The 25,543-nt window shown below is 43.5% G+C and overlaps 1 protein-coding gene across 3 annotated transcripts in view; it reads right to left on the bottom strand.

The window, feature by feature from the left end:
• Nucleotides 1-25,543, bottom strand: part of ARHGAP35 (Rho GTPase activating protein 35) — a 126,624-nt gene that overhangs the window by 71,319 nt on the left and 29,762 nt on the right. For all 3 annotated transcript variants that reach the window (XM_064580769.1, XM_064580770.1, XM_045891807.3), the window contains exon 2: nt 6,115-9,992. In XM_064580769.1, the coding sequence (XP_064436839.1) occupies nt 6,115-9,798 (3,684 nt within the window). In that variant the 5' untranslated portion in view covers nt 9,799-9,992. The remainder of the gene's footprint in view (nt 1-6,114; nt 9,993-25,543) is intronic.

Below are 25,543 nucleotides of genomic sequence, written 5' to 3'. Positions count from 1 at the left end.
CGGTGCGACAGGGGGCTAACTAGAAAGGAGGGCCCACTAGTTCCAGGAAAGTTTTTTTACACACACCCTGCCCTTTCCAACACTCACGGGATATGGACTTCTCAGAGTTACAGGTCAGTTTTATCTGCTTGCCTCCTCTCAAATACTGAATAAAATGCATTCAAGAAGACCTTTCTCTTTGGAAGCAGCGGTGATTCTTCACTCGGGCTGAAATAATTTGGGTCCCTACCAAGATATTTCAGTATCACTGGGTGGTGGACAAGAACAAGTTGGTTCAGTGATGATCAGAGCAGTTCTCTGCTCTTTGAAAAACAGATTAGGGCTGCCTATTGTAATTTTTTTTTTTTTAAGATTTTATTTATTTATTTGACAGAGAGAGAGACAGCGAGAGAGGGAACACAAGCAGGGGGAGTGGGAGAGGGAGAAGCAGGCTTCCCGCCGAGCAGGGAGCCCGACTGGGGCTCGATCCCAGGACCCTGGGATCATGACCTGAGCCGAAGGCAGCCGCTAACGACTGAGCCACCCAGGCGCCCCCCACTTTTTTTTAAGAACAGGTGTGCTATAAGCTAAGGCCCATAGTTAAAGATAGTCTATTTTTGTCACCAAAAACACACTACAGCAGCTCTTTGGGCTTAAAATAAACTGAGAAAATGCGTGACACCAGTTCAAAACAATTTCTCAAAGTTCCAGTTGCTATTTCAGTGTCTCCATGCCTTTTTTGTCCCCTAGTCAACGAGACTCTAAAGCCAGAAACAAACAGCACCAGGCTGTTCTTAGGGGGTAGTGTGAGGAAATGGATTTTTTTAGATAATAATCACAGTCCTTTGTCTGAAATGAACAAATTAACTAGATTGCTTGAGTGGTCCAAATGTGTGCCTGGCTATTGAATACTACCATCGTTCTTGCAGGCTGGACTCTCAAAACCCACTGGAAATGGAAGTCAGAAGAGCACATTCAAAAATCTCCACTCCTCCATTTAGGAACTACACTAATGTGGGTGGTGGCAACAGGACAACGCTGGGTACCGGACCTGGCACGCAGTAAGTACACGGTACACTGAGGGAAGTATAAGACCCTTCCCATGGTATTCGCAGCCCTCACTCTCTGCAGTAGCCCCTCTAGGTTTCTTTCAAGTTTTTTTTCCCCCAGCTCCAAGTTCCATACTGTTTTCTCAAGAGCTCTCCCCACGAAACCTCCATCTTCACTGCCGTTGTCCTCCTCACCCTGTAAGTCTCAGTTCAGATACTGTTTCCCTGAGGAACTTTCTAAAGTTAAAACCCCTTGCTCTACAATACCTTAGTACCCTGCACCTCTCCTCTGGTAGTATCCAAATGCATGACAGCACATGTTTAAAATCCATCACTCCCTCGACGGTAAACTAGACGAACACAACCACCACACACACGGTACTCAGCACAAAGCCAGGTGCACAGGTGCTCACTAAACGCATGTGCATTGAATGTCTCTTTCCAAAAATGAATGGATGAGCATATGCTTTTGGAGCAAAAGTACTTCTTTTAAAAGATAACAATTCTTTCAGGAATCAGAAAATCCAAGGTCAAGTAGGCACCCCCACCCCATTTTTAAGACCACAGTATTTATTTGGCTTTACAGCTCATTGAGTAGGACTAGACTTTTCCGAAGCACACACTGAGAGTCTTTCCTGAGCAGGTTACAAAGAGCTCATATTTCATACCATTCAGCTTGTCTGTCAAATGCAACATCCCTCCCTGGGGAGCTAGCAGTCCAATTCCCCAGCTGGTTTTTATTCACACTAGAAACTTTAACTCCGTTCTAGGCCTCACAAAATGAGAGCTGTGTCCACACAAAGCCACAACAACCAGCCGATTCACTGAATCCAATGAAATAAGCCAATTCACTGGGGGGGCGGGGGGGAGACACAAACTGTCAAACTGGTTACTTGGTGCCTTATAGACCAAACAATGAGTGATTGAATTGGTTTGCTTTTCAATAGGTTGTCTTGTCATGTGGTAGCTACAGTGAGTGAAAGATTTTCTTTATCATTCTGTTTTGTCTTTTTTTTTAAACACAAAGATAAGAGCACATCAGATAGAAGGGTAAATAGCCAATAATGTCTTCTCTTTAAATCTGTGGTCAAACACACTAAATTCAGCAACTCGAGCTTACCCAAAAGGCACATTTTGTGAAGCAAGATTCCCCAGCCTGTTTTTTTTTTTGGTTTTAAAATAAGACCCTGCCGGTCCTGATCTCATCTTTGCAAACGCATGGTACTGAGAGACAGAGACCATGTGCAACACCAACTCTTTACAGACAAAGCATCTATTCATGGGCCCCACTGAAGTGCAATCGTAGATTTTCAATTTCATTCAGCTGAGTGCGGAAGGCTCCCACTATGAGGGTGGGTTGCTAAATGGTTCAGCTGGGAAAAGGACCCAGAATGACAGTCAGCTTTACAGTCTGCACTTTCATTAACAGAAATGAAAGCGATTCCCTCACACTCCAACTCCAATTTTACAGTAAAGAGCCAATCTAGCAAATCTGCCAAGGGAGCTGGGCAATTTCTCTTTCTCCACATCACATTGGTACCCAGAGCATAGCTTTTTGTTGTTGTTGTTAGGGCTGTTGCTAGGGTAAGTGCTGAGAAAGCAGCTAAGGAACACACAGGGTTAAAACTTACACAAAAGGTAGGGACAATGTTGGCCCCCCAAGCCCTCAGCTAGACCAGACCAGCACTCTCCTCTCCTTGAATACAACATGCACATTTTTACCTTCAGGCCTTTCCTTACCTCCGAGGCTTCAGTACTACTCACTACTCACTCTTCTTCGAGAAATCGTTAAATAACAACACTGCAATCCCTAACCCCTGTCCAGGATGCAGCCTCCTCAGGGTCTCACGTGCATGACCTCACTCCATTTCTCACAACCATATGAGGAAGGTGCCACTGTGTTCTCCCTTTTTGCCCAAGGGATATGGAGAGGTGAATCACGTGCCCCCAGTCCCAGTGAGGGAGCGGAGGAGTTGGGATTGGACTTCAGCCCGCTCCCCCCCCCCCCCCCGCCCCTTGCCCCTTCCCAGAACCCAAACTGCTAATCACTCCACACACTGTGCTCCTTAACAGCCCCCAGCCTGGGATTTCCATTCTGCCCCAACACAGTGCCCCCTGGGCAGACCACCTATTTTCAGTAGTTCTGTACGTCCTGCTGCCTCAACTGGGAGCTCCGGTCTGGGCAAGAAGGATCTGTGCCATTTCCCCAGTGGTGTCTGGCATGGAGAAGGCACTAAGTGTGTTTTCCATTACCGATTGGCTCCCCCCTCACTTCAAATAAATACTGTATTGCTTTGTCATGCCAATAAAAATCAAAGGCCAAATCCCCCACGTAGGGGTTGGCTTGGCATTCTCTGCCCCATGGTATCTTGCTTTTCCAGTAAAACCAGTGTGAGTCTGCTTTCTTAAGGCAGCAATTTTAATAGGAGGTTTGCCTCAATGGGGAAGAAAATAAAGGCTCTACTTATCTCTGCATTAGGATGACAAAGCAGCTACACTCATTTCAAAGCACCATTTTCCAAGGCAGGAAAAGACAATTTCACCTTTTACTCACACTTTCCAAAGGATACTCCTGAACTGATTTCTGGCACGCTATTGCTCTTGGGCCAGAAGTATCATTTTTATTTGACTTGAAGAGGTGTGGCCCACGTAACAGACGGGAAGTCGAGCACTTCTTGCATGCTGACCCAGCAACCCAGTGTAAGGAAGTTCTAGGTTAGGAAGTGGCTCTGCAAAAACATGGACACCAGCTGTTTTCTGCGGAGCCTACCGTGTGTGCTCTTTAAAGCATGGCTTGTTTGGGAATGTGTCTTAAAAGCATTATCTTCAACAAGCATTAAAAATGTAGCTAGAAGCCAGAAAATTAGTTATAATTCAGTGTGCTATTATGCCACCTTCCTAATTCCCAGGTGTGCAAACACCCCCACAAATTAAGACTGTCAGCATTTAAATAAGCTATTCCAGTAACAGTCTTCATCAGGAGTGAAGGAGGAAGAGAAGAAAGTCAAAACGTTAAAAATGTTTGGATTCTGGTATCGTTAAATAGGAAAGCTTTAAGGAAGTACTGGGGGCAGGTGAGGCTACTTTCTTTTTTTTTTTTAAAGATTTTATTTATTTGACAGAGAGACACAGCGAGAGAGGGGACACAAGCAGAGGGAGTGGGAGAGGGAGAAGCAGGCTTCCCGCTGAGCAGGGAGCCCGATGCGGGGCTCGATCCCAGGACCCTGGGATCATGACCTGAGCCGAAGGCAGCCGCTAACGACTGAGCCACCCAGGCGCCCCAGGTGAGGCTACTTTCTGACTTCCTAAATAAGAACAGTTTTCCATGGGTCTGCCCCCTACTACCCTTGCAGAACAAAATACTGAAGGTAGATGAAGGAATCCAAGTGGAAAAACAAAACAAGGGGAAATCAAATGCCTATGATATCTACTAATGTTCAATTCAGAAGGGGAGGGGAACAGAACACACAATACCGCCCTGCCCTTTCTGAAACTACACAGGTAAGGAAACTCTGGAAGCTCCAGCCAATGGTGATCAGGGAGCACTGTGTATGCTATCAGGGAACATAGAGTGAATACATTCTCCTTCTGAGGGCCATGGCATCGTGTTCCTCCATCTCCGAGGGCCCTCTTAACCAGTAAGAGCTGCAGAACTAGCCTCCAGGTGATCTTTTACAACAGAATTGTCAACTCTTAAAACAGCCTGGACTCCAGATCCTTCTGATTTGGTATGTCTTGTAATAACACAAGCTTTTGGCAAGCTTTCTTCCAAAGTTCCCTGAAATGTTTTCAGACAAGTCACTTTGTTCTCTGCTGTTTCATGGTCGGGAGAGGAGGAAAAGCTTTCAATGCAGAGAAATCATTCTGTGTATCCCAAGGCTGGTTGTGGGCTAGCATGTAACACAGTCCTGTTGTCGGGTCTCACCAAGATGTCTTTCTCTGAAAAACAGAGTATTTCCCTCTACTCTAAAAGGGGGGGGGGGGGGGGGGAGAAAAAGTTCAGAAATAACTGTCCTGTCTCAAAGCCTAAGCCCAAGGGAACAGGGCACTCTACTCTGTACACTGCAACTCTACACAATTCTAAAGAAGCTTTCTCTGCTGCTGCATTTGGGACTGCTTCCCCTACATCTGATGGCAGGTTTGACACATAATATGTGCGGTTTACTTTCTGCTCGTCCTGCTTTGGTCCCTAAATCAAATCTGAAGCCCTCACTGATAGCAGCAGCATCTCACTTAAAATAATGCAGCTGGAGGGCACTCCAATTTTACAAATATGGGACAGGTTTATTATTGGGGGGGGGACAGGTTTATAACTCGCAGTGACAAGGTTCTTACTTTTCACTTACGTACCTAAGACCCTTCATTGACTTGTATGCAAATAAAATAATCATCCAATTTTTCCTCATCTAAAATGCAGCAACCTGGGGCATCTGGATGGCTCAGTCAGTTAAGTGTCTGCCTTTGACTCAGGTCATGATCTCAGGATCCTGGGATTGAGCCCTGCATCGCATCGGGCTCCCTGCTCAGCGGGGAGTCTACTTCTCCCTCTCCCTCTGCCCCTAGCCCCAACCCCAAGCTTGTGCTCTCTCTCTCAAATAAATAAAAATCTTAATAAACAGAAAATAAAATGCAGCAACTCTATGGGTCAGTGAGGGAAAGGAGGAGCTTTTACGAGTCGTATGGGTGAAATGTTTGTTTAGCAGTCAGAGACTGAAACGTGCAATTTAATTTCTGGTGTTTACGTACAGGAAGAGCAAGCGTATCGTCACTGGCTTGGCTACTTGTCAGGATACCGACAAGTTCTACATGGTCTGCTCATTTTGGTAATTACCTAACTATTGTTTTGGACAAAGACAACTCAAACTCAAGCTGTCTATCTAAGGTCCTTACTACCTTGCGAGCTGCAGGTAGTAGCAATCTGAGACACTGCTTACTTTATGCTAAGTCAGAGAGTAAATACACAGATCAATTTCTTTTTTTACCAGAATAAGCTGTCCTTGAAAATCACCATCATCATCATCAATCAGCTCTCACTGAGACACTGTGTGAGCAAGTACTGTGACTCATTCCTAAACTGGTATCTTACCTTAGTGTTCCTCCTTAGGCTGCGAAGAATATTCCTCCTCCTTGGATCTTCGTCTGTTTCATAGGGAATGACGGCATTGTCCCCTTTATAACCTTGAGATGCCTGATCCTCCTCTTTTTTCCGGATGGGCCCCAGCTCATCATCGCTCCCCACACTGAAGCTGGTTCGGTAACTGGCAAACCTCCCGAGCCGGCTGCATCTCGTCCTGTACAGCACTGGCTTGCTCACGATGGAGACCTTGCGGCCTCGCTCCAGAGAGCTGGTGTCCATTTCACTGTCAGAGCCATTGCCACTGCCGTTGGACTGGGCTTTGTTGATATTCCGAATGGTGATGATTTTGCCTTGGGTGCTGTCATGGGGCACTGAATATATGTTTTCTTCTTCATTCCTTGGCTTGACCACAGCATCCATGGGTTCAGCATAATCAGAAGGATCAAACCCATCCGGAGGTAGCCAGGTGCTAGAAGACACAGACTTCCTCTGTCCATCTCTATGGCCTTGGTCTAAATAAGACAGATCCCCCTTTGTAATATCGAAATGGACAGGAGGCTTTGGTTTGACTGGTGGAGGTACTTTGTTATTCAGTTTACTTTCAAAATTACTCATGATGAAAGACAGCCCATCATTTCCCTCCAGTTCCATAGAGAGCTTAGAATGGTCTTTGGACAAAGAGGGCAGTGACGTGTCTTCTCGAAACAAGCTGTAAGAAGGGGGCTCAATATCCTCTTCTGAATCCTGCAGGTTTGAGTTGCAGAGTGGAGAGCCCGCTCGGGGGGAGTTAAACACCTCTTCCGTGGTGCTACAGGCCTCGGCAGCATTATCGTACATATGAGTAGCCTCGATTATGTTCTTTTTATCCACCACATCTTTAAAAAATGGGTGGAAGATCTCAAGTTTATGCTGGGGTTGGCTACAGGGGATGCTTGTGAACCTTCCGTCAATTTCTTGAGCAATCTCCTCCCCCTCACTCAGCTGCTCCCGACTTAAGTCATTGTCCAGGACATCTATAGCGCCGTCAGTGAGTGCAACCAGCTGAATGGGGATAATATCCTGCACTTCACAAAGAAAGGCACGTAACATAGCCAAGGAGGCCTTACGTTTGGCTGAATAAAAAACAATGTACCCATGGACCAACCGGCTTTTTCTGATGCTAAATGAGGAATGGTACGAAAGAATAGACAGTTCAATGCGCTTCTTGTGGAGTCCGATTGGTAGTTCAAGTAAAACAGAGTTGTTGCTTCCACAATGGGAAGACTTACAGGTTTGGGACTGAAGGACAGGAAAGAGTATGTCATCTGCACTGAAAGGATCTCCACACATCAGACACATGACAATTCGCAGGTCAACATCAGCCAGATCTTTGATACTAGCCGTAGAACTGACCAGGTTTAAGTTACGCTTGGAGTCCAGGAGTCCTTTCAAAACTTGACTGATTTGCTTTTCATTAATGTTGCGTCCATAACCGATGCCAGCAGAAGCAGGGTCGAGAAAGACACACTGCAGTTTGCTGGCAATCTGCTGACCTTGTTGTATTAAGCTATGCAGGGTCTCTCCACTGGTATCTCCTCTCTTGTTAACCAAGATTAACGTCAGGGGGAGATGGACTAAATGATTATCTCGCCTGCCAAGTGTGGACTCTCTACTCTTCTCTATACTCTCCACCACATAGGACAGAGATTCCTTTGAATTGTAAAGGCAGAGACAGCCATGGGGCTGAAATGTTGGCGTTTGAAAAGAGTTCACAGGAAGCCTAACATTCCCTTCTATTGGCCTCAGGGAAAGCTCATACATTTTACCATCTATCACATACTTGTCATCATTTGTACAAAGAGCTCGAATCTCATTGGCCAACTCACGTGCAAGGCCATCTTTGCCCAAGATAACCAAGTTGATCCTATCAATGTTGGGGTCAGAGAGTGAATTTTTCTGATTCCGGTCAGATGGCCGGATAAACCGAGAACTAATCAAGTGCTCAATCTTAGCATCCACACAAGCTGGGCAGCTAGGGCATGTTTCCTTGGTTGGGTGATACACAAAATGAATATGCTTCAGGATAAGGGCATCGCGCTCTGCTTGGAGCTTCTGTAATGCCTTAAATCGCTGTTCCTCCCCCAGAACGTCCTGAATGACACCCATCTTCTCCTTGCTGGGCTTAGCATCCAGCTCCAGCTCATAAAACAATTCTGAATATTCCAAAAGCAGCTCCTGAAACTCTTCCTTTGCTTTGTCTATAATTTGCTTTTGGTGTTTGCCGTAAATATCCATGTATACAGATTCTTCCAGCCACTGGTAGAAATCTTCATTCATAATAAAACTACGGGCCTCTTCCCAAGGCTTTCCAGGAGTTATGAAGGGAGAGGTCTCCAGGTTTTCCTTAAATGCCCTTCTCATCTCAGCTCTTTTCCTCTCATTCCGCAGCTTCTCTAAGTGGGCCTCATACAGCTGCTCGGCAGGGACAGTATCCATCAAGTCAAAGGGAATCCGTTCATTCTCCATGTTGTCAATGTGGCTGGTGGCATCCCACGGTGTCTCTTCAAGCACGACAAACCACTTCAGGAATTCTGGCTTGGTCTCCAAGAGCTTTTTGGTTTTTATGCAGCTTAGGTGGTCTATTTCATCTAGATTGGGTATAAGAGCTTCAAAAGCCAACGGAAGGGCTGCCAGGTACAGCTTTCTCCTGCGCTCAATGTGCTCGTGCTTGAGGCGGTGGATGTGCTGGAGAAACAGCTTCTTGGCTTTCTGAGTCCCTTCCAGGTAGACATAGTCCTGGTACTCAGGAGAGGCCTGCATCTTTCGGCTGACACTCAGCCAATTCTCGTTATGGTTCTTCACAATACGACTCACCAGCCACTCATACTTGTCTTTTGCCGTAGCTATCTGCTGACTCTGCTGCTTGAGAGCCTCAAAATAAGGAATGATTTTCGTCTTTCCCCGACTTTTATCAATGAGTTGCACTAAGGTGCTGAAAGCCAAGTCCACGTTTACATTGGATCTTGCTGAGGTCTCCACAACCTGGAGGTTCTTTTTGCTTAAGGCAAAAGTATGTGCATCTCTAATGTACCGCTCAACACCCTCATCACACTTAGTCAGGACGACCACTATGGGCTTTTTTGTTTTTGCAAGCTGATTGTAGAGATTGGACACAAACTTGAGCTGGTCATCAAAGTTCCTATTCATGCCCCTGCTAACATCAATACCAAGAAGAAAACCATCAATCAGCAGCTTTCCATCTGGCATTTGTTTCTGCTCAAAGTCCTGCTCCAGCCCCAGCTGGTCAGTGCAAAAGTACATGAGTTTTTCAGCTGATGCGAGCTTGGTTGCAGCAGCTCTCTTAATATAGGGCTGCAGGGCCGTGCTTCGATGAGGTTGAAAAGTCTGATCATCGATGAACTCAGTCTGTTCCACAATGTGCATCTTACATTCCACACAATCCTCCAGGGAACGGCTAACTTCTCCCCAGTAGAGAAAGTGGTCATTATTGACCACTCGCCCACCAAAGTCACTGGTGCTGAGGACAGAGGTATGGTCCAAGTGAAATTCATCAGCACTCGGGCGCACGAAGCGGTTGCAGAGACAAGACTTCCCAATGCCACACTGGCCCTTCTCCTTCTCGGTCCCAGACAATCCCACCACACTGATGTTGTAGGTGGGAATGCGGACATCTTGCTTTCTTGCCATCATCATCGTCGACACATCCTGCCACAATCAGCCACTTCCAAGATCAGATTAGTGTTTTCCAGTGGACCTGATGGCTTCCCCACATTATCAGTGGGGGCCAGCTGCCCATGCAGCAAGACTGTCAGGTCCCATAGTGTTTGTATACCAGTATGAGGTCAGTTTTCACCACCTTCTCATCGCCAAATAGTAAACATTTCTTCCTAGATGGGGGAGAGAAAAAGAAAACCCATCAGCATTGTAATTTTGGAACCCAATTTTAATCACTGAACTATAGCAAAAACCAATTTTCTTATTCAACAAATACTTAAACATCAAATGTGCCAGGCCTTATGCTGAGAGAAGATAAAAGAGTACGACTGACATCTATGTGCCCTCTGGAGGTACAATACATCTAACGGAGGAAGATATATATGCAAGTGGTGTGCTGAGTGCTAAAATAAGGGTTTGAGGGCTCCTCAGACAAGTGGCTGATTCCAGGGCTAGAGCAGAGTTGGTACAAAACGAGCCTGGAACATACTGTTATGCAGGAAAGGTAAGAAGTGCTAGAAAAAATGATAGGGCACCTCCCAAAGACATAGGAGCCAGCTAGAAGGGCTCCCACTAGACAAATCTGGCACAATTTGAGCAGCAAAATAATTAAATACAGTAATGAATTATAACCTACTGCACAAAACAGGAACTTGAGTTCATACTACTGGATCAGAAAAGAATCATCACTCGATATTAGTCTAGGGGGTGGATTTTGATGAGAATCAAGATATTTGTACAGAATTGAGGTGTCTCCTGATATGCTACTTATTAGTTGCAAAGGGAAGAGGAACAAAAAAACCACTAATTATACAAGAGAGAAACTGGGTTAACATTGTGAGTAATGAAACTTATCACCACTAAAGAGGAACGGAAGGATACTGTGGTCCTCCACATACGGTACCCCCAAGAGGATACATTACTATGCAGTATAATGGCCTAAAATGCATTACCTCAAACTGATCACAAGGAAACATCAGATAAACCAAAAATGAGCAAGATTCTATTATGGGGGTGGGGTGGGGAAGTAGTGCACACTGTACTTTTCAAAAAATTATCATGGTCATAACAAAGAATGGCTGTGTAAACATTCCAGATCAAAAGAACCTAAAGAGACATCGTTAAGTAAATGCAATTATCTGACCCTAAAATGAATTCTGCACCAGAATGGGAAATACAGGACATTACTAACAATTAATAACACTAGACTATGAACAAGAGTATTAGATAAAAGTATTTTATTAATGTAAATTTAGGAAGTTGATAACTACCATGTGAATGAATAGCCCTACTCTTATGAAATACACACTGAAGTAATGGGGGGGGGGCCATAATGTATGTGACTGATCCAGAAAAAAACATGTATATATATTGAGAGAAAGAACGCAAATGAGGTAAAAAGTTAACAACAGGTAAACCTGGACAAGATCTCCTTTGTGCTATTTTAATTTTTGCAACTTTCTATAAATTTGTGATTATTTCCAAATCAAAAACTTTTCTAAAAAAGGTGTGAGTATGGAGTAGTTTCCCTGACAAGAACATAAGCTCTGTGAGGACAAAGCCCACCCCTTCCTTCTTTTCTTCTGTATCTTCAGCCTATGACACAGTGCTTGACACAAATATTAATTGAAGGAATGAGTATCTATGAGAGCATATTAAAGAGTCCCCAAATCCAGCCTTTTGATTGAGGAAAGCCTTTATGGAGGAAGTTCCATCTTAGGAGAAACCTGAAGTAGGGGAAGGAAACATGGAGACTCCTCTCTGCAGAAGAAAGCAAGGTCCTTCAAGTGTGTGGGGGCGGGGGAGTGGGTGAGATGTGTTGGCAAGTACGCAGAGATCAGATTAAGCCACTTTCAAAGAGTTTGGATTCTTTCCCAAAGGCCAGGGGAACCACAGAATATGGCTGAAAAGTGGCGCCTTAAAAGACCTAAAGTTTGGGGCGTCTGGGTGGCTCAGTCAGTTAAGTGTCTGCCTTTCGCTCAGGTCATGATCCCAGAGTCCTGGGATCGATCCCTGAGTTGGGCTTCCTGCTTGGTGGGGAGTCTGCTTCTCCCTCTCCCTCTCCCCCTCCCCTGCTCGTTCTCTCTCTCTCTCTTTCTCTCTCTTGCTCGCTATCTCAAATAAATAAATAAAATTAAAAAAAAATAAAGGACCTAAAGTTTAAAGGGCTGAAGTAATGAAATGTTGAATCTGTAGGCTTTGGCTATCTCTCCATACGTGGTCTTCTGGCAACTACTGTTTATACTGCACTGCCAACTACTCACACATGCAAATATGACCATGCGATTGCCGATCCTGTAGCCAAATGAACAGTCTCCTGAGATAACTGAGAATTCAAAATAAAGAACAATCTTCTTTTGAATCTCAGTCATGCCTAGTAGGAACTCAGCATTTCCAAAACCTTAATATGTTTTTGTGAGGCCTGTCTCCTAAGAAACGCCAAAGGAAGTCAGATCCTCACACATTATTCTAAGACAACGGGGAGACGAATGGAAGAAGAAAGTTGTCCCCTATGATGATAACCTCAAAAGGTCACAGACCTTTCCCAAACATCCATATCTTCCTTTGATGGCCCAGAAAGCCAAACCCTCTATGGAAACAAAATGTGGCTAGATGTGGTATGTAAAAATTGTTTGACCATTTTCGAGAGAGAGAGAGAACGAGAGACAGAGAGCATGAGAGGGAGGAGGGTCAGAGGCAGAAGCAGCCTCCCTGCTGAGCAGGGAGCCCGATGTGGGACTCGATCCCGGGACTCCAGGATCATGACCTGAGCTGAAGTCAGTCGCTTAACCAACTGAGCCACCCAGGCGCCCCTGTTTGACCATTTTCAAAAGAGAAATCTCAATGATTATAATGGTGTGCTCCTAAAGAAGCCAAGTTCCAGACTTCAACAGGGAACAAGCAGGCATCTGTGGGAAAGAAAAAAACAAACCTTCCCCAACCTCCACTTCCCTAGGTGATTGCTTACTTAGGTAAAATTGTAAGATGCTTACACACATCCTTTGAAACACCCAAATAGCAAAGATTTGTACAAAATCAAAGTGTTTTTGCACATTACTGTAGTACACATACACAGTTTTGTTTCAGCCCCTGAGGAGACTCAGGTTTAACAGAGCCTCGGATAGGAATGTTGATGGAAGTTAAAGTCAAGGGTGCTCCCACAACAGAGCCCTTCTCTATCAATTCCCCAACCCAGGGTTTGGCAGGACTCAAGGCCACCTACTTGACCAATCTTGAAATACAGCTTGGTGACACGGGTCCCACTTCCAGGGACTGCTGCACGCAGCTGGCAGATTGTCCCACCTCTTCTCTATAAAGTGGGCCAAATAATCTATTTCTTCACAGAAATCTCAGGAAAACAAAACACCAACCTGCTCTTCAAAATCATGAAATAAAGATAGCAGCTCAACTCTGAACTAAGCTAAAATGTATTCTCCACTCAACCTCTTGTTTCCCCAGTTTTGAAAAGTATTTTTCAAAAGATTTCATTTATTTGCGAGAAAGAGAGAGAAAGCGCACAAGCAGTGGGGAGGGCAGAGGGAGAAGCAGACTCCCCGCTGAGCAGGGAGACTGATGTGGGGCTCAATCCCAGGACCCCAGGATCATGACCTGAGCCAAAAGCAGACATTTAACGGACTGAGCCACCGAGGCACCCCCCCCCCACTCAGTTTTTTAAATGCACGGTGTTCTGGGTAGCCCATTCAAGTCAAAGTCTCAGCGGTCTAAAGCGTGCTGGAGAGAAGAAAGCAACACTCTCAGAGACTCTCAAGAACGGAGCAACTGATGTTTTAAACCCAGAATGCTAACTGACTGAACTAAAAAAACTACCAAAAAAGAGAATTAGCTGGCATGGAAATGGTTAATTTGGGGACACCTGGTAACTTCCCACTTGTTAGAAACCTAATCGGCTCCCTGGTCTAAGTACACTCTTCTTACATGCCTGTCTTTGATGTCTGGATAATGCAGTTTTACTAGTTCCTCAATTGGACTGAATTACACGGTAAACAAAGACTGTTATAAATCTAAAAACGCTGCAAACACTTGATTTAAAGGAAATAACCCTAAGTGCTTGGTCACAAACACGTTCAACTTTTCTAAGAGGTGGATAAAAAAAAAATTAGCTGAGTCACTAAATTTAATGATCTTAAGGCCACAAAGAAAGAGAAAGTAGAAGACAAGGCATGTTCAAGACTTTGTGGTATCTTTAGTGTGGTATCTTTAGTTTAAATCTGACAGGAACCGGTGTTCTTAGTGGGCAACCAAGCTATTTAAACAGCAAAATCTGAATGTCCATTCTGATAATTTGCCAATATTAATCCTTTCAAAACTGAAGAGTTACAGTGGAGGGAGAAAAGTAACTACTTTTATCTTTGAGCTTTACAGAGCTAGTTTTATTAGAAAAACTAAACCCCAACATTTAGTAGTTTTACACCACAAGTGAACTCCTTCAGAAAAGAAAATACTTCAGGAATATTTTCAGTTCTTTGTTACAAATATATGCTGCACTTACTACAACATAATGCCAACAACTGAGAGCTTTTTCAGAACTTGTTACCAGGCTTCCGGAGTTGTTTATTTGACTTGCTTAACCACCATACCAGCTCCCTGAAGAGTGGCTCAACTGGAAGGTAGGAGGGTGTTTTCTTTTTTAACACCTCTACAAAACCCAGGGCAAGAAGTGGCAACATTCCCAAGATAGTACACATTTCACAGGACACAGAAATGCCACTGTGATCCAGCATTACTATGACTGCTAAAGTTCATACTGTCAACAGCTCTATCAGTGTGTCTCACCCTCCCACCCCACCCCCACGCTCCCAAGAGGAAATGTTTCTGGTTTCTGGGCTCTGTGATCTGGAATGTCCCGTAAGACACAGATCCACCACTATTACCCATAGCCAAAACTACTGTCTCTACCTTTGAGAAGAGCCAACAAATTCTGAAAACGCATTTAGTTTCAAACAACCATGGACAGAATACCGCCAAACTAGCAATACTATAATATTATATAATAATAAAGTAAGGAAATAATTTCATAGGGAGCCGCTAGCAAAAAGGAAGTAAAAAACTTGTTACCATAATTTTTCTTAATCCCAATAGAGGAAGAGAATGGAAATATGCACTGTAACTAACAAAGCAAAGAGCATTTTCTAAACCTCCTTAATACCTCATACTTCTCAACACCTTAAATTTCTGAATGAGTTTTCAAAGCTATGAATTACCATCAGCAGCTGGTTAAAATGTCTGCATTAGGGCACCTGGATGGCTCAGTCGTTAAGTGGCTGCCTTCAGCTCAGGTCATGATCCCAGAGTCCTGGGATCGAGTCCCACATCGGGCTCCCTGCTCAGTGGGAAGCCTGCTTCTCCCTCTCCCACTCCCCCTGCTTGTGTTCCCTCTCTTGCTGTCTCTGTCAAATAAGTAAATCTTTAAAAAATAAATAAATAAAAATAAAATGTCTGCATTAAGTAAATATATGGTAAGACTCCTATCCACAGGAGAGAGGAAAAGCAAAAAGAAGGGATCTAACTGGGAAACATTTTCCCTGTAAGACAGACTCCAAAAGGAGAATTTTCTAGAGGAATAGATTTTTCCAAACGAACTAGGAAGGATGGAATGTAAAAGCTCCAGTAAGAAGAAAACACAAATCTACAGTCTACTGAACCACTGAACTTGAATAAGACAGTCTTTCAAAACTACAGTGAGATATCACCTCATACCTGTCAGAATGGCTAAAATCAAAAACACAAGAAAGTGTTGCTGAGGATGTGGAGAAAAAGGAACCCTCGTGCACTGTTGGTACGAATGTAAACTGGTGCAGCCATTGTGGAAAACAGTACTGAGGTTCCTCAAAAAATTAAACACAAAAAACTACCCTATAATCTAGGACTCACACTACTGGATATTTACCCCAAAAATTAAAAAAACACTAATTCAAGGGATACATGCACCCCTGTGTAAGCATTATTTACAATAGCGAAATTATGGAAACAGTCCAAGTGTCCATCAATAGATGAATGGATAAAGATGTGGTATAGATATACAATGGAATATTATTCAGCTATAAAAAAGAATGAAATCTTGCCATTTGCAACAACATGGATAGAGCTAAAGAGTATAAAGCTAAGCAAAATAAGTCAGCCAGAGAAAGACAAATACCATATGATCTCACTCATATGTGGAATTTAAGAAACAAAAGGGCAAAGGGAAAAAAAGAGAGAGAGAAACCAAGAACAGTCTTCTAACTAGAAAATGAACTGATGGTTACCAGAGAGGAAGTGGGTGGGGGATAGGGGAAATAGGGGATGGGGATTAAAGAGTACACACTTATAAGGGCACCTGAGTGGCTCAGTCGGTTCAGCATCCAACTCTTTTTTTTTCTTTTTTTTTTAGATCTTTATTTATTTGAGATAGAGGGAGAGAGAGAGAGAGCACTAGCAGGGGGAGGGTTGGCGGGAGAAGGAGAAGCAGGTTCCCTGCTAAGCAGGGAGCCTGATGTGGGGCTCGATCCCAGGACCCCAGGAACACAACCTGAGCCAAGGCAGACGCTTAACCAACTGAGCCACCCAGACGCCCTGAGCATCCAACTCTTGGTTGTGGCTCAGGTCATGATATCAGGGTCATGCGATCGAGCCCCACGTTGAGCTCTGCATTCAGCATGGAGTCTGCCTGAGATTCTTTCTCCCTCTCCCTATGCCTCTCCCACTTGTGCTCTCTCTCTCCCTCTTAAATAAGTAAACCTTAAAAAAAAAAAAAAAAAAAAAAGAGGGGCGCCTGGGTGGCTCAGCTGGTTAAGAAGCTGCCTTCAGCTTGGGTCATGATCTCAGGGTCCTGGGATCAAACCCCACATCGGGCTCCTTGCTCAGTGGGGAGCCTACTTCTCCCTCTGCCTGCTGCTTCCCCTGCTTGTGCGTGCGTTCTCCCCCACTCTCTGTCAAATAAATAAATAAAATCTTAAAAAAAAAAAAAGTACACACTTATGATGAAATAAAATTATTTTAAAAACCTAAGATAGTCTTTAAAAACCCAAATGTTTCCATTTTTATAATAATAAATGTTAGAGTGAATTTTCAGAAGGTTTTTGTTTTTCCTTTAAAAGCTTTACACAGGGTGCCTGGATGGCTCAGTTGGTTAAGCATCCGACTCTTCATCTCAGCGTCAGGAGTTCAAGCCCCCACTTTGGAAAGAAAGAAAATAAAGAAAAGCTTTAGATAAATCAGAGAAGAAAAGTTGGAAGTGAAGTCCAAGGTCCTTATTCAACCAATTCATTTATCTGTGAAATCCAGATAAACTTACAAAACCTTATAGTGATGTACACAAATGATGTGTCAGGGTTATTTAGCTACACATAGAAAATGTAACCTTTATGAACCTGACTGACATAGAGGAAGTCTACATTTCCTCTGTGATTTCTGTTGGAATGTGAAGCAATGCCCTAAATTCTGCTCATCTCATTACCACGTGAGGAGCGTCTTAAATGACTACATCAAACTCAACAAGCACAACACAGCCTCTGATACTGAATACAAGAGAAAGGTAGCCACTTCATGGTCCTAGTGACAGAGCAGCTAAATTCTCTCCTTCTTTCATAATATTTCAGAGGGGCTAATCGTTTTTTTATTACTTTAGTCTCTAATCTTTAGACCTGAGAACTGAACTATCCATCAACTTATTTATAGAGCTAAGACAATGCAAAGAAACAAAGAAGAAACAGAGCACTGTCCTTGCTGATGAGAATCTTATCATTTACCTCAGATAAAATATTTTTATTTAGAAAAAAGAAAAACTAAGCCACAAGACAATCAAGGGCATAGACCATTCCCTGGTTTCCAGAGAAAGGACGAGGAGATCATTCAGGTCTAGTGTGGCTAAGGGAAGGTATCAGAGCAGAAGTGAAATTTGAATTGGCACACAGAAGACTGGCAGGGCTTGAAGACGACCCAGATGTTGTAAAGACGAGAAAGGGTAAGAATAATGGTGACCAAAATGGAAAAGCACTGGAAACGTTCTAGGACAGACTGAATGACTGGAATAATTTTCATGCACGGGAGGTAGAAAATGAGAGGGGCAGCCAGGGCTCAGACTATGAGCAGACTGTATTTTCTTTCTTTTTTTTTTTTTTAAGATTTTATTTATTTATTTGACAGAGACATAGCGGAGAGGGAACACAAGCAGGGGGAGTGGGAGTGGGAGAAGCAGGCTTCCCGCGGAGCAGGGAGCCCGATGCGGGGCTCGATCCCAGGACCCTGGGATCATGACCCGAGCCGAAGGCAGACACTTAACGACTGAGCCACCCAGGCGCCCCAGGAGACTGTATTTTCACTTGTGAGAATCTCGTATGACCACTATCTTTGATCCCACCAATGTTACTTACTGTCAGTAACACCACTACTTTTTAACTCCTCATCCAGCAAACTAACACCGGCTAAGGAGTTGATCATCTAACATAAAAGAAAACTCCATATGAATATGGCAAATTTTATTTCAACTCAGTCCAGTGCAAATTCAAATAATAAAATGGGGAACGGGGCAGAAAAATATAGATTTATAAAGGAAGCAAAGAGAAAATATTTGCCCAGAATAGCACTGGAGGTTGCTCCCACTAGTACAGGCTACACACACCTACTCTTGTTTAATGTAGGAGGGAGGATTTCCTCATAGTCGGGGAATGAATCTTGCTACATCCCCAGGGCTCTGGGTACAGGAAATCTCTGAAATGGGTCATCTGGATCTTTGGAAAGACTGATTTAAGTGTTTAACCATCTGGTCTTGAAACATGTAATCTCATGCAACAGACAGGCTATTCTTAGACACTGGGTATGTATGGGCACTCAGCTCTCACTATACCCTGTGCAAACCCAATGGACAGCACTCTCCAGAAAGTCCAATGAGAAAAATCAAAAGCCAATTTAAAGGACTGATATCTTAGATGTCTGTTTTTAAAATAATCTGGCCTAAAGTTAACTTTGAAAAGAGCAGCTACGGAAGATTCTCCGCCATTCCATTTGTAATTTTTGCAAATGTCTCTTCCTGTTCCTCTCGATTCATTTTCTCCCCAAGCCCTGGTAAAGACACCTCTGAATTCCAGGGTTAAAAAAAAAAAAAACAGAACTATGCTGCTACCTTACCATCCTAGCTGGCCCACACTGAATAAAGCAAGCAGCCCATTTTTTATCCTGACACAGTTCTCATGCTTTGAGGTGTGCAGAACTCTACAAGCAGGTCCCAAAGAAATAAAATTTCTAAGCCAAGTTATTCACAGGATGAAATCAGATTCCCCTGGTGAATGAAGGGGGCTGCTTTCAGCAAAAGCACTTCCTTAAACTTTATCCTCAGCAGGTTTCTACCAGGTAGCTCTGGAGTTCTAATCAAGCTATCTGATCAAAGCAACTACGAACAAAGACAAACCTAAGGCTGAGAAATCTTTCCCACTGATGCAGCAAGATTCCTCTGGGTTACCTATACTAAGAAAGCCAACAACAACGAAAGACGATTTCTGATAAGCTGTAAAAATAATCCAAGCCAAAGGAAATGCAAAACCAAGGCCAATGCACTCCAATAAGCCTCGGGATCACAGCCTATTTACCATGAATACGGTCTGCGCAGATTCTTACCAAACCAAGAAACAAAATCACAGCCAAGTCTTACCTTTGAATATCCTGGTATTCAAATCAATTTTATACTGTTTTTGAAATGCTAAAGAAAACCTGTAAAATTACTTCAGCAGTTGCTTCTGAGCACTTACGATCTCTTCAGGTGTTTTGGTTTTTCTTTTAAAACTTCTCAGCAGAAAATTTTTTTAAAACAATGTTCTCCATAAACATTTCTCTGAATATGCAAGAATGGAGGCACTGTCCAGCCAAATGTGCCTTGCAAACAGAGGACAGTGCTGAAGAAACAGGCATTTCTGTCAATTGGGGAAAATAGGTCAGCTTATTTTCAAGTCCACAGTAAGCCTTACTATTCTGTTCTCCTGATGGCATTCTAAGATGACATGAGGATTTCAGGCCATTATTTCTAATTATTCCTTGTTACTCATTTGCATTATTCTATAAACTGCCAGTCCTAAAACAGGCTACTGTAAGTAATAAAAGTCATGCCACATGCATAAACTTTTTTAAAAAAGAGTGGTTTTATTTTACCTAATAAACCTGTATTGATGATAAGGACAGTGTTCACAAAGAAACAGAAGAAACAAAACCAACTTCTAAATCCAGCAAATATTAATAACGCATAATTTGGATCCACAGATTAAAGAACTTAGGACTCACACTAGCAAAATCAATACTCCCATCCATCTTTTCCACTTTCTGGTCTCCACATTTACTTACACACTTGCCTTATTTCAAATGAAGGTAAAAAAAAAAAAAAAAAAGGTCTGAGAAAGACGAAAAAAGTTGACCCTTACAAGAAAGAACAAGAAAGAACATGCAAAAGAGCCTGGAATCAGCTCAATTAATCGTATTTGAAAATCTCCTACACTGAGGTATTTATCCCTGTCTTCTTCTAGAAGAGATGAATATTTGAGTCGATATGTGTAAAACAAACTGGATTTTCTGAATGAAAAGATGTTACATGTAGGCACTTAATAACAAAAAGTTATTAAGGAAAATATTATTTCCTATTCAAATACTAACACCTCAGTATTTGAAAAGCATATTTCAGGTCCCTACTTTGAGGCTACTTAAGGAGATACGGTGGAAAAAGGATACAAGTAGAACTTCTATTTCTTTTTTTTTTTTTTTTAAGATTTTATTTATTATTTGACAGAGAGAGAATGAGAGAGAGAGAGCACACGAGAGGGGGGAGGGTCAGAGGGCAAAGCAGACTCCCTGCCGAGCAGAGAGCCCAATGCGGGACTCGATCCGGGGACTCCAGGATCATGACCCGAGCCGAAGGCAGTCACTCAACCGACTGAGCCACCCAGGCGCCCTAGAACTTCTATTTCTTAACTTGGGTTGCTGAGGGTAGTCACTTCATTAATTGTTCATACCGTGCATGCTTTATACACTTTTCTCTACAGTTTTTTATTTATTTTATTTATTTTTTAAGATTTTATTTATTTATTTGAGAGAGAGAGAATGAGAGAGAGCACATGAGAGTGGGGAGGGTCAGAGGGAGAAGCAGACTCCCCGCCGAGCAGGGAGCCCAATGCGGGACTCGATCCAGGGACTCCAGGATCATGACCTGAGCCGAACGCAGTCGCTTAACCAACTGAGCCACCCAGGCGCCCTCTACAGTTTTTTAAAAGCACACAAATCATATAAATAAATACGCACAAATCAGAGAAATGAAGAAGCAAGAGTACACCGAAATAGCAAATAGAGCTGGGATTTGAACATGGCCCTCTCTCAACCGCTCTGAGCAACCACTGCAATACACTCTCCCCCTTCCCACACTAGGCCTCTGCCTGGGGCCATGTCAAACAGGTGACTCTAATCCTCACTGTAGCCAGCCAGAGAAAATGCTGAGACGCAGTGCCCTAGGGGGCCCGGGATGTAACTGGCAGTTCTTCAGGGCTATGGAGAAGGCTGAACAGGTGACACATCAGACCTTTCAGCCTTAAAACAGAGCAACTCAATTTGATCTGTTTTATATGTTGGGATTCCACATAAAAAAAAAAAAATTCTTTTTAAGTTCTATGGCAGTCTAGGGGTTTTATAAAAGCTCAAAAAACTTCATGACTCTTAAAGACATTTAATGATCAGGCACTTGGTGGTCTGATTCCCAAGATTTTGCCAAGAGACAAGAGAGTCAAAAAGAGCCTCCTGATCTGTGTCCCCCAAACCCTTTCTTCTCTTCCTCTCATTCAGGAAACTCATCCAGATTAGTGACTACTGAGATCAAGAAAAAAGAAACAACTTAGTGAGAGAGGGAGCCCGGTCCACAACCCAGGTCTCCTGACACCATCCCACCCCTTTGCCCCCCAGGTTCTGTCTTCCTACTCTATTATGCTGTGCTGGCCAGAGGACATAAGAACGGAGGAAATAGGCATGTACGGCGGGAGAGGCTGGGGGCAAATCTGTTGAGGGCACTGTCACACTAAGGAGAGTCTGGACTTCATCCTGAAGAAGCCCCAGGATTCTGGACAAGAATGGCATGGTCAGGTCTGGGTTGAAAAGGGGAAATTCTGAGAGCAATCCGTACACACTCACCCTTCCTCCATACTCAGTCTGCTGTTTTACCCCCACCCAGTGGGTAAATGCTTCCCGTGTAAAGGCCATTTCAAACCTGGTCATAATAAGCACTGTGAAAAACAACTGCTCATGATGGAAACGCTGACAGAGTGGTGGTGTAAGATGGCCCTTCGCAAAGCCTTGTCAGGGCCCGGTCTTTGTAATTTAGTGGTGGCTCACAGGAAGCGCCTGAGAGCCAGATTCTTTCTGACTGTGCTCAAGGCCATAATTTCCTTCCCATACTTAAACTGATGACCCTGTGTCTCACTGTCAAGGGAGTTTGCCAAAGGGAAAGGGCAGATAAATAAGCAGCAAAATCCGAAGAAAACTGGCCCATTTGAAAAAAATTCCTAAGATTCTTCTTGGGGATTAACAACAAAAAGACTTCTAGATGAACTGATCTGTTTCTCCAAATGAAAGCCCCTTGAAGGCAGAGCTGGGGAAGCTGGCAGCCAACGCTTTCAGGTGACAGATGCGGAAGCTGAGGAGGAGAAAGGAAGGAAGTCACAGAAGCTGCGGTCAGACCTGTGTGCTACGCAAGGCCTCCCTCCCACCCCCAGCCCCAACCCCAGCCCAGAGTGGTGTCTACAGACCACCCTCAGCCGTGAGATAAGATTAATCAAGATCCTAAAATCAAACTAGGAAGGAGACAACAAGGAAGAACAGTCAGCTAGTACCATGTATTACAGCTACAATCTCCAGCCCTCCCCATACGCATATTTTCAGGAGCTTCTGCTACATTTTCTATATAGGACCTATCTACCATCCATTACTTCAAGATAAATTTCAAACTATAAAAGTAACATGTCCTGTTGGGGAGTCCAAAAATAACTAAGAAAACACTTGTGATCATCTAAGGAATTTAATAAATGGCATTTTCTATAAAATGCTAGCTTCATGATTTTCCCTTAGATAACAGACCAGAATAGTAACTAGCTCCTCCTTATCAACCACCCTTCCCTGAAAGTCCTTAGCTAGTAATTTTCATGAAGATCAATGAGTCACCTCTTATCACTACTGTAGCCCTCAGACTTAGAAGGAAAACAGGCCCAGCCTACTCTTCCCTGACAGCGGTCCTACTGGAGGAAATCACCTTGACCTCATGTATTTGGCTGCTGTTCAGAAAACCATGTCTCTGAGTTAAAATTCTCAAAAATACACTCATGTTAGGTAACAGCATACCTTTCTCAGTTACATACGCACAGAACACCCGCCCTATTTCATCCCAACATAAACCCATGCAGTGTCTCCCTCAATGACCTCACTTCCTACTCCCCAGGTTACACATGGTCCTGGGAACATACTGCAGGTACATTCTTTTGAAACATCGTAAAATCAAAGTACAACAAATAGCTATACCTGACTTCTAACTCACATTAGAAAGAACAGAATACAGAAGTACCCCACCATCATAAAACCTTATCAGCAGACTGATTTTGACTACCCACCGCATCGACTATGTTAAAATCTTAAATGAAAATTTTTATCACCTGGCTAATGTGACTACTACCGTCTGCAAGAGGAAGAGAAGATCTGGTGATATATGAACATGATTCAACTCAACTCCTTCACTTCTGTGCACCTCTTCCCAGTTCCTCAGACCACTCACCTGCTCCTGTATCCATCTGTTATTTTGACTTTCTGTTCAGAGAACCCACTGTGTAAAGGGGCTTAATTTTGCTGTCCATACAAGGACAATCCCTCCCTCTGGCAATCAAATCCCCTCAAGAGTGCAGGTGTCAGGGGCGCCTGGGTGGCTGAGTCAGTTGGGTGTCTGCCTTCGGCTCAGGTCATGATCCAGGGTCCTGGGATCGAGCCCCGCATCGGGCTCCCTGCTCCGCGGGAAGCCTGCTTCTCCCTCCCCCACTCCCCCTGCTTGTGTTCCCTCTCTCGCTGTGTCTCTATCAAATAAATAAATAAAATCTTAAAAAAAAAAAAAAAAGAGTGCAGATGTCAGCCTGTAAACTTATAGAACTTATTTGCACCAAGTACCCTATCCAAACCACCAACCCTTCTTTTCAGTCTTCTCCATCAGGAACATTCCGGGTTACATTTGGATGAAGAGATGATACACACTTCCCTGAGCCCTTTGGCCCAGTGCAGAATCCTACACAATAAGGTGGGCGTTGTCTTGCTGCTGCCTTTTTTTTTTTTTGGAAAGGGGAGGGTTGTTTTGTGTTAACTTGTCAGTCCTTGAATTTATATATTCCTCCACTGTCTCATTTAAAAACTGGAGTGGGCCATTTCAAAGACAGCGATTAAAATCTATGTATCATGGCTTGTCAAATCTTATAATTACATGAGTTCAAAACTTAGGCTACTGACTCCATTTTTCATACTGACTATGTAACAGAAAGCCCAATTCAACCAGTTAAATCATGAGAGGTAAAAGCCTAGTCAGGAGCAATCAAAAGGCACCTGAGCTTGAAAGCTGTACGTCCACATTCCACACTGTTAAGGTTGCACCGAGCAGATGGCATGGATGGAACTGGAATGTGTCCAATACAGCCTTCTCACACCCGTTCTCCATTCCCCCTCCAAACCCCATATTCCTACGGGTGCAAACCTCACTCTATAACCTAATACAGTAAGGCCAGTGTTGTCTGGAGTCACTAAGTTTTATATGTGCTTGCTTCTATTTAAAGACCATTCGATTTTAGGAACTTAATAAAAAGGCCATAAACCTGTATCATTCCAGAAGAATGCCAAGAATGGTAAGTAACCAACTAATACTCTTCCGAAGTGACCTTTATTAAGGGCTGCCTCTACAAGTTTGCCAACTAACATATCAAGAGCCAGTAACATTCCTATCACAGGCTACTCCCATTTTTAAAAAGCAAAGGCAAGTGAAAAGGCCTTCTTCAAGTAACCAAAGCAACTCAAATTCCTACAGTGAAAAGTACTAGTACAAACAGTCTGAAAAGTGGCAAAATCAAAGTTTAAAAGGCCACTTACAGTGCCAGCAAATGATTCAGAAGAATTCTGAGAAAGGTAATACTAACATTTTAGTGGTAGAACACTTGGAGAAAAGCCAAGAGGCCTGGACTTTCTCCCTAACTAGGTCATTAAATCTTGCAAGGGGGTGGCAGGGAGGCACACATGGATACAAACTAGCTAAATGGCATCTCACAGCCAAGTTATCTTGACAGCTTTCATCCGTCAGCAGGACCACTGCACAATGATGTTCTTCACGGAGACAGGTAGGTCTCTTGGGGCTAATGATAACCTAAGTGCACGCAATTATAATCAGACTGATAACAATCAATCCCTACCCTTGGAACAGATACTCAAATTCAACAGCTGAGAGAGACTGTATCTGCTGCCAGGGAAGCTAGATCACCTGGATCCTCACAGCTCAAGTGCTCCTTCCCACAGCTATGCTTGCTTTCTGCAGTCCTTACTCTGTAGAACAGCAAATTATCTTTTATTTATTTGTTTTTAAGATTTATTTATTTATTTGACAGCGAGAGAGAGACAGCGAGAGCAGGAACACAAGCAGGGGGAGTGGAAGAGAGAGAAGCAGTCCTCCCACGGAGCAGGGAGCCCGATG

This window comes from Mirounga angustirostris, unplaced genomic scaffold, assembly GCF_029215605.1.
Source record: "Mirounga angustirostris isolate CCGP_5_RB_7025 unplaced genomic scaffold, mMirAng1.0.hap1 SCAF_16, whole genome shotgun sequence".
NCBI lineage: Eukaryota > Metazoa > Chordata > Mammalia > Carnivora > Phocidae > Mirounga > Mirounga angustirostris.
This window is presented reverse-complemented; position numbering and strand designations above follow the sequence as displayed.